Raw genomic sequence first — 9297 nt, forward strand, 5'->3', positions numbered from 1 at the left:
AAACCCCACGGCAGCCCCCTCTGCTGGAGGCACCCGGGCGGGGATATGGGGCACCAGCCACCCCGCTGGGGCCCCCGATCGCTGGCAGCAAGAGACGCTCGCTCGGGAATTTGGTGACAAGGGTTAAAACGAGAGGAGACGTTTCGCCGCAGATCGAGGGCCCTGGGTCTCCCCGGGCTGGCTCACCCCACACACCGGCCCCAGCTGAGACCCAGCAAACTCAGGTCACCCTGAGCAGCCGGGGACGGGGAGAGGTTAGATCCGAGCCAGCTGCCTCCCCGGCCCGATGCCCAGTGGAGGCTCTCTGGGCCAGAATGGGACACCCAGCGGCCGGGCTGTGGGAGTTTTATCGACGCAAACCCGTGTGTGGTCATCGCACTGTGCGAACGGGGGAGCCCAGCCGAGCGCCGCGGAGAAATGCCAATCGCTGTGCCAGGAGTGCCCCCTGCTGGCTGCACAGCAGCATCGCCCACCAGGCCTTGCCGGGGCACAGAGAGGGAGGGGGGCATGAGCCCTCCTCCCCCCACACGTGTCATTCCAACCCCTCGATGGCTCAAACCAACCCCTGCCCCCAGGCGGTGCCCCACGCAAACCTCCGAGCCACCAGAGCCCCGACACCCCCACGCCGCGAGGCACCAGGGAGAACAAACCGGGAGGGGAAACGGGTATATTGACAAGACGTAGCAAGATCGCAAACACCCAGCAACAGCCGGGGTAACCCCCCCACACACACACACCGGAGAAGGTACCCCAGCCATAAGTGAAAACACCCCCCCAGCCTCTGCCCGTCGGTGAGCCTGGCAGGACGGGAGGTGTCCGAAGGCAGCAACGGGGCATCGCAGCAAAGGAACACGTCCAGGAGGGCTCCTGTCTGCCCCCCTCGGCGCCGCCACCCCACTTCCATCCTCCAGAGAGAGCAAACAAAGGATCCGCTGCGTGCCCCAGCCTGCGACGTGTCCCGGCCGGCCCCTCACTGTCCCGGGCCAAGGGAGCGGATGGGTCCCCGCCGGCCCCTCACCGTCCCGGGCCAAGGGAGCGGATGGGTCCCCACCGGCCCCTCACCGTCGCGGGCCAAGGGAGCGGATGGGTCCCCGCTGGCCCCTCACTGTCCCGGGCCAAGGGAGCGGATGGGTCCCCGCCGGCCCCTCACTGTCCCGGGCCAAGGTGGCAGACGGGTCCCAGCCGAGCTGAGGATCTGCTCCCTGCAGCGACGTGGGGAATTCATCCCGGGAGGGGGGCTCCGTCTGCAGCTGGCCCCGGGAGCTGTCTCTAAGGAAATGCCCCCAGTGGCCGTGGTCGGGCCCGAGGCGCGGCTCCGGGCCCGGCCCGCTCACCCCTTGGCTGAAGGCCGCTGCCGGCGCCGCCCGGGGCTCAAATCTCCTCCAGGAAGTTGACGGGGAAGAGCCCCACCTTGCGGCCGGTGTACACCTTGACGTAGCCGTTCACTTCCTCCCCCTTCTGCGCCACGATCTGGGGGGAAGGAAGGAGGGTGCCCCGGAGCGGGGGCAGGTTAGACGCCGCAGGGAACCAGAGGCAGAGCAGTGGGGGGGCTGGAGACCGAGCGGGAGAGACGGAGGGAGTGTGGGGGCAGAGACGTGGGGCTGGGCACCCGTGCAGAGGGGGGAGGAATGGGGGCAGAGAGGCAGTGGGGACCACTGGGGACTTGCAGGGGGCAGGGATGGATCGGGGGGCAGGATTGGGCAACATGCAGTGTGGGGGTGCAGGGCCAGGATCCCATGCCCTGCGAGGGGAGGACATGGAGGCGACAGGGATTCAGGGCCGGGCACTCATGCCCTGAGCTGCTGGTGCCAGATGTGGATGACGCATTTCTCGGCTGTGCAGTAGCAGGACTGGGGGGGGCACAGTGTGGGGCGCAGGGTGACCGGGGGTGTGTGCCGGGGGCGGGGTGACCAGGGAGGGGGTGACGCCCCCGCAGGGAGCTGGCTCTGTGCTCACCTGATCCTTCTTCAGCGTGATCTGCCCAATCTCCTTGTTGCCCACAAAGGACCTGGTGACCTTGTGCACCCGCTCGCCCGCCCGCACCCGGATGATGAAGTTGGGGGGGAAGTAGCCGATTTTCTCGCCGATCTTCCCCTGCAAGGAGTTACATGGGGGGGGGGGTGTCACTGGGAGCAGCCCGGCCTGCAAGGACCCGTCCCCCCCGCCAACACGCTGGGCTGAAATAGTGAAGCTGGGAGTTGGGACTGAGGGGTGTGGACATTGACAAAGCTGTTTGCATAGGGGAGCCCAGGGCTGGGCTAGCAGGGGGCTGTGGGTCGGGAGTGAGGGGCACCAGCAGAGCTGGGGGTGGGGAGCCCAGGGCTGGGCTGGCAGGGGCTGCAGGTCGGGAGTGAGGGGCACCAGCAGAGCTAGGGGTGGGGAGCCCAGGGCTGGGCTAGTGGGGAGCTGGCGAAGGGGGGAGCCCAGGGCTGGGCTAGCAGGGGCTGCGGGTCAGGAGTGAGGGGCACCGGCAGGGCTGGGCTGGCAGGGGGCTGAGGGTCGGGAGTGAGGGGCACTGGCAGGGCTCAGGGTGGGAAGCCCAGGGCTGGGCTAGCAGGGGGGGCAGGTTGGGATTGGGGAGATGCTCTAGGCAGCGTCTCACCCCCGTTAGTGCTGAAGATGATCACTGGCTTTAAGCTCTAACCCTCCAGGCGCTGCCCCCACCCTGCGCCCCGCTGCTGCCGAGCCCCCCGGACCCCGCCCCAGCCGACTGGGGGGACCCCTCCTTACCCGCCACCACTCCTCGTTGGAGTCGTCCACCACCGTGATCTTGTCCCCCGGGCTGCAACGGAAAGGACTCGGGCTAAGTGCTGCAGGGCAGGGCCTGTCCTTCCGTCTGTCCAGCCCCGGCACCTCGGCTACCACGCAAGCACCACGTCCCTGGCGCAGTCAGCTGGGCCGGGCAGCCTCCCCGCGGCCCCCGCTGCATTCGCTCCTCCGTGGCCTCATGGGGCCAGCGCTAGGCTGGGCCCCCGGAGATGGAGAATCAATCCCCTGCTCGGCCCAACTTCCTGTGTGACCTCGAGCGAACCCCCCGCCTATGAGCCTGGGGGAATCCCTCTTCCTGGGGTGTCTGGAGTGAGAGCTCGGGGCAGGGTCTGTCTGTGCAGCGCCCGGCACCGGGGGGCTCTGATCTCAGTGGGGGCAGGGTCTGTCTGTGCAGCGCCCGGCACCGGGGGGCTCTGATCTCAGTCGGGGCAGGGTCTGTCTGTGCAGCGCCCGGCACCGGGGGGCTCTGATCTCAGTGGGGGCAGGGTCTGTCTGTGCAGCGCCCGGCACCGGGGGGCTCTGATCTCAGTCGGGGCAGGGTCTGTCTGCAGCGCCCGGCACCGGGGGGCTCTGATCTCAGTCGGGGCAGGGTCTGTCTGTGCAGCGCCCAGCAGCTCTGATCTCAGTCGGGGCAGGGTCTCTCTGCAGCACGCAGTGGCCCTGATCTCAGTTGCAGTTCTCCTGGCTGTAAGCCGTGCGGCCATGGCAGCTTTGGAAAGCTCCAGCTCCCGGAGTCCTGTGACTAGGGGAGATCTCGTCTGGAAAAGGGAAGCCGTTTCTAGCCGTGGCCCAGGCAGGCATGAGGACGGGACCTGAGGATGTGCAAACGGCTCAGGAGCTGACGGCCCAGAACGACCCCCACCCCTGGCATTTCTTGGTCTGTCTGAACCCGGTGGTGTTTGGAAGCCGAGCTCGCAAGTTCTGTGCCTGGGGGGCAGCCAAGCTGCATAATGCAGACGCCAACCGGCGGAGCCTGGGGGGGCCGGAGACAGACCCCGCGACCGACGCCCACAGAAACACCAACACGCCTCGAAGGACAATTTCATCCCTCGGGGGCTTGTGCCACATTCCATGCCCAGGGTGCTCGTCACGCACGGCCCCCGGGCCCCCGAACTCACTGGAAATCCAGGTCGTCCTTCTCCAGGGCTTTGAAGCGATAAAGCGCCACGAAGTAATGAGTCTGCAGGAAGCCGGGCTGGGGCTTCTTGTTCTGGGGGGGCAGGGAGAACGGGATCAGAGCAGCGGCAGGAGGGGCAGGGACCATGGGCACCATCTCCAAGGGGAGAGGGTGCAGGGCAGTGGGGTGCAGGGGGTGCAGAAAGGGGGTACCTTGTCAGGGGGCTGTGACTCCAAGGGGAGAGGGTGCAGGGCAGTGGGGTGCAGGGGGTGCAGAAAGGGGGTACCTTGTCAGGGGGCTGTGACCCCAGGAGTGGGGGCAGTAAGGTGCAAGGGGGGGTACCTTGTCATTGGGGCTGTAACCCCAAGAGGAGGGGGTGCAGGGCAGTGGGGTGCAGGGGGGTACCTTGTCATCGGGGCTGTAACCCCAGGGGAGGGGGTGCGGGGCTGTGGGGTGCAGGGGGGTACCTTGTCATCGGGGCTGTAACCCCAGGGGAGGGGGTGCGGGGCTGTGGGGTACAGGGGGGTACCTTGTCATCGGGGCTGTAACCCCAGGGGAGGGGGTGCGGGGCTGTGGGGTACAGGGGGGTGCAGGGGGGTACCTTGTCATCGGGGCTGTAACCCCAGGGGAGGGGGTGCGGGGCTGTGGGGTACAGGGGGGTACAGGGGGTACCTTGTCATCGGGGCTGTAACCCCAGGGGAGGGGGTGCGGGGCTGTGGGGTACAGGGGGGTACAGGGGGTACCTTGTCATTGGGGCTGTAACCCCAGGAGAGGGGGTGCAGGGCTGTGGGGTACAGGGGGGTGCAGGGGGGTACCTTGTCATCGGGGGTGCTTTTCTCTGCCTTCTTGTCCCCTTCTGGGTTGCCTGGAAGCACAAGAAGGAAGAGGAGAAAGGGGGGTGCAGTTTCATATGCCAAGTTAACAGCTGCCCCCCTCCCCTGCACCCAGGGCCCAGGCTGTGGGCAACACCCCCAAACTCCAGCCCACTGCTGAGATCCCAGGGCAGGTGGCAGGAGAACACCTGGGCCGGACTCCCTGCCTGGGACCATGGGGCACAGAGCTGGGCCGGCCCCCCCCAGCTCCCCCCAGCCCCCCCCAGCTGGGCTCCCCAGGCTCGCACCTGCCTCGAGTTTGCCCACTTCGTGCTTCCCAGGCTCCGGCTCCTCGTCCATCATGGCGGCCAAGGGCTGGAAAAGAGACGGGGAGGCAGGTTGGGGTCGGGGGGCAAAGGCCGGGCCCCACGGGAATGTGGGTAACAGAACGGGGTGCTGGGGTCAGGCCCCAGGGAATTGTGGGAACGGGGCGCTGGGGCTGGGCAGGGCCCCAGGGGATTGTGGGTAACAGGGAACAGGGTGCTGGGACTGGGCAGGGCCCCAGGGGATTGTGGGTAGCAGGGAACAGGGTGCTGGGACTGGGCAGGGCCCCAGGGGATTGTGGGTAGCAGGGAAGGGGGCGCTGGGGTTGGGCCCCAGGGGATTGTGGGTAGCAGGGAAGGGGGCGCTGGGGCTGGGCAGGGCCCCAGGGGATTGTGGGTAACAGGGAACAGGGTGCTGGGGTTGGGCCCAAGGGGATTGTGGGTAGCAGGGAAGGGGGCGCTGGGGTTGGGCCCCAGGGGATTGTGGGTAGCAGGGAAGGGGGCGCTGGGGCTGGGCCCCAGGGGATTGTGGGTAGCAGGGAAGGGGGCGCTGGGGCTGGGCCCCAGGGGATTGTGGGTAGCAGGGAAGGGGGCGCTGGGGCTGGGCAAGGCCCCAGGGGATTGTGGGTAGCAGGGAAGGGGGCGCTGGGGCTGGGCCCCAGGGGATTGTGGGTAGCAGGGAACGGGGTGCTGGGGTTGGGCCCCAGGGGATTGTGGGTAGCAGGGAAGGGGGCGCTGGGGCTGGGCCCCAGGGGATTGTGGGTAGCAGGGAAGGGGGCGCTGGGGTTGGGCCCCAGGGGATTGTGGGTAGCAGGGAAGGGGGCGCTGGGGTTGGGCCCCAGGGGATTGTGGGTAGCAGGGAAGGGGGCGCTGGGGCTGGGTGGGAGCCCGGGAACCCCGCGGTGTGTAGCTGCAGCGACGCCAGTGGCTGCCGTAACATTTGGGGCGCAGATCCTCACCTCCCTGCCCGCAGGCGGGTCCCCGAGACCCTGTCGCCAGGCGCAGCCGAGAGATTCTGGTCCCTTGCCAGAGCGCCCCATGCCAGGGCCACCTGGCATCGCCCCCAGCCAGACGTTCCACCCCTGCTCCCTGCACCAGCGGCCCCCCACAGGCCTTGGCTTTAGGGAACTACCTCCCTGAATCAGCGCCCACCCCGGGGACCCCCTTCCCCGCCAGCGCCCACCCCGGGGACCCCCTTCCCCCGCCACCACGGCGCCCGGGGACCCTCCCTCCAGCTCACGTTCTTCTTATCATCTTGTCCTTTCTTCCGCTCCTTGTTGGCCATGACGACGCCCGTCCGGAGGGTCTCGAACACGGGGTCGCTGCGATTGGCTGCCGCTGGGTCAGAGACACCACAAGGGGGCAGTGAGTTCCGGGGGGCGGGGGGGGGCGGCTGTTCCACTCATGGGGCAGGGGAGGGTCTGTGCCCCCCCCCAGGGGAGGGGCTGGTACTTACAGAGCAGCTCCTTGACGCAGGCGTATTGCTGGTTGCTGTAGAGGGGGGAGCTGTACGCCCGGCGGAATCCGGGGGGCTGAGAGCAAGAGAGAGAACGGGGCGGTTACAGCTGCAGGACAGATGCCTGCACAGCCAGGACGCCTGGGTTCTAGCCGAGCTCTGGGGGGAGGGATCAGTGGGAGAGGGGAGCCAGGACTCCTGGGTTCTCTCTCCAGATCTGGGGATGAGTGGGGTCTAGATGTTAGCGTTGGGGGGGCGGGAGCCAGGACTCCTGGGTTCTATCCCTGGCTATTGGAGGGGAGGGGTCAGTGGGTGAGGGGAGCCAGGACTCCTGGGTTCTACCCCAGCTCTGGAGAGGAGTGGGGTCTAGATGTTAGCGTTGGAGGGGCAGGAGCCAGGACTCCTGGGTTCTACCCCAGCTCTACCCTCTAAACCTGTGGGAGCTCAGCGAGTCACTTCCCCTCCCTGTGCCTCGGTTTCCCCACTGGCCGTGGGCCGGGCCGGACTCACGATCTTGCCGAAGCAGCGCTGCATCTCCACGTAGGACTGGCAGTGCTGGTGGATGCTGGTTTTGCAGTTCTTGCATCTCAGGCCGAATTTGTTGTTGACTGGGGGGGGGGGGGTGAGGGGGAGGCAAAGACGAGTCAGTTAAACGTCCCAGCCACGGAACCAGCTCGGCTTGAGAGCCCGGCCCCCCAGGGGTCACAGCCCAGGGAGTGGGGGCAGGGGGCTGGACGGGGACCCCCGGCAGGGGTCAGGGTTGGCACAGGGGGCAGGGGGTTCCCCCCCCCCCGGGACTGGCTTCACAGAGCCCCTGGGAATAGATGTCTCCCTGGGGAGGGGGCGTCCGTCAGGCCCCTTCAGCCCCCACGTGCCCCACTGAGCCGGGCAGCAGGGCCCCGTTACTGTCCCCGGGGACTGGCCGAAGTGCCCCGGGGGGGCGGGTCCCAGCGTGCTGCCTCTGTGTGGGTCGCTGGCCCCCCCAGCATGTGGTGCCCCCTGCCCACTCCTCACCCACGCTCCCTCCCCCCTCCTGCGCCTAGTGCCCCCTCCCCCCTCAGTGCCCCGCCGCAGCCATGCCCCCCTCCCCCCAGGACCTCCCACCCCCATCTCCAGCCATGTCCTATCCCCCAGGCCGCCCTGCCCCCCACCCTCCCCAGCCATGCCCCCTCCCCCCTCGGCCCACCCCCCACTCACGGACAATCATGCGGGCGCAGACGTCACAGAACTTGGGCTTTTTGAAGTACTGATCCTTGAACTTGTGGGGCTTGTCGTTGACGGGCTTCGGGGGCTCGGGGGGCGGCTCGGGCTCCTCCTCCTCCTCCTCCTCCTCGTAGTAGTAGTAGAGGGGCCCCCCCGTGGGGCTGACCAGCTCCCCGTTGGGCTGCGGCTCCGCCGGCGGCTCCTCCTTGGGCCTCCGCAGAAACAGCTGCTTCAGCACCCGGAGCTGGGGGGAGACACTGGGCACCTCAGAGACACTGATGCCCTCCCTGGGGGAAACTGAGGCACGGGGGGGAAACGGTGGCTCCCCGTGGCAGGCTGAGCGTGCCGGGCAGGGAGACCTGGGCACAGAGAGGTGGGGGGCACGCTGGCATCATGGCATGTCCCCACCGACACCCCCAACTCACGACATCCCAGCTACTGGGACAGCAGCCTGGCAGGCAGGGGGGCTGGAGGCAGGATGGGTCCTGGGAAGGAGCCCCCCTAAGAGGGGCAGGGAGCAGTGGGGGGGAACCTCTCCTCAGCCCCCCCCCTGAGCCCCATCCTCTGGCAGCACTTACCCTGCTCGCGGGCTTCCCCCCTGGCGCGGGTGAGGCTGGTGGCGCCAGCGCCTCCTTCTCCGTCATGCTGCAAGGGGGAGCAGAGGTGTCACGGGGCCCCGGGGGCTCCCCTGGCAACACCCGCTAACCCGCGGTGCCCTGGGGTGAGCCAGCTTGGTGCCCGCCTGTGCCCCACAGCAGGCGCCCGCTGGGGCCCAGCAGGGATCCATGGGCAGAGGGGGCCCACGGTGCCAGATGAACGACCTGCCCCAGTCGGCGTCACGGCAAGGAGAGGAGACGGCCCCAGGCCCCCCCGGCGCAGGACCTACCGCTCGCCCCTTCTGCTGCGCCCGGCGGTGCCAGGCCCGCAGCTCCCCACACGTCCGGCCCAGGTGCTATTTTAAGTTCCCAGCATCATACAAGCCCTGGCTCCCCCAGCTTGCAGGGGTGTGTCTGCATGGTGTGTGTGTGTCTGTCATGGGTGTGGGTCACAGGGGTGTGTTACAGCAGGGATGCGTGTCTGTCCCAGGTGTGTGTGTGGGGGGGCAGGGGTGTGTTACAGCAGGGATGTGTGTCTATCCCAGGAGCGTGTGTGTGTGTGTCTGTCATGGGTGTGGGTCACAGGGGTGTGTTACAGCAGGGATGCGTGTCTGTCACAGGTGTGTGTGTGGGGGGGCAGGGGTGTGTGTCTATCCCAGGGGCGGGTGTGTGGCGGGGGTGTGTTACAGCAGGGATGCGTGTGTGTCTGTCATGCGTGTGTGTGTGTGTGTGTGTGTGTGTGTTGCAGGGGTATGTTACAGCAGGGACATGTGTCTGTCCCAGGTGTGTGTGAGTGTGTCGTGGGTGTGTTACAGCAGGGATGGGTGCCTGTCACAGGGGTGTGTGTGTGTGTGTGTGTGTGTCGCAGGGGTATGTTACAGCAGGGACATGTGTCTGTCCCAGGTGTGTGTGAGTGTGTCGCAGGGGTGTGTTACAGCAGGGATGTGTGCCTGTCACAGGGGTGTGTGTGTGTGAGTGTGTCGCGGGGGTGTTACAGCAGGGACGTGTGTCTGTCCCAGGG

The 9297-nt window shown here is 67.7% G+C and overlaps 1 protein-coding gene across 1 annotated transcript; it reads right to left on the reverse strand.

The window, feature by feature from the left end:
- Positions 1–661: 661 nt before the first annotated feature.
- STAC3 (SH3 and cysteine rich domain 3) lies at positions 662–8788 on the reverse strand. Its single transcript, XM_044995157.1, has 11 exons — positions 8259–8788; positions 7675–7924; positions 6988–7085; positions 6478–6553; positions 6262–6359; positions 5007–5073; positions 4702–4751; positions 3888–3979; positions 2731–2782; positions 1957–2094; positions 662–1470 (listed from the first exon to the last, which is right to left on the reverse strand). The coding sequence occupies exons 1-11, from the start codon at positions 8322–8324 to the stop codon at positions 1372–1374; spliced, it is 1086 nt and encodes a 361-aa protein (XP_044851092.1). The 5' UTR covers positions 8325–8788; the 3' UTR covers positions 662–1371.
- Between the last annotated feature and the right edge of the window lie 509 nt (positions 8789–9297).

The sequence above is a fragment of the Mauremys mutica genome, chromosome 20 (assembly GCF_020497125.1).
Source record: "Mauremys mutica isolate MM-2020 ecotype Southern chromosome 20, ASM2049712v1, whole genome shotgun sequence".
NCBI lineage: Eukaryota > Metazoa > Chordata > Testudines > Geoemydidae > Mauremys > Mauremys mutica.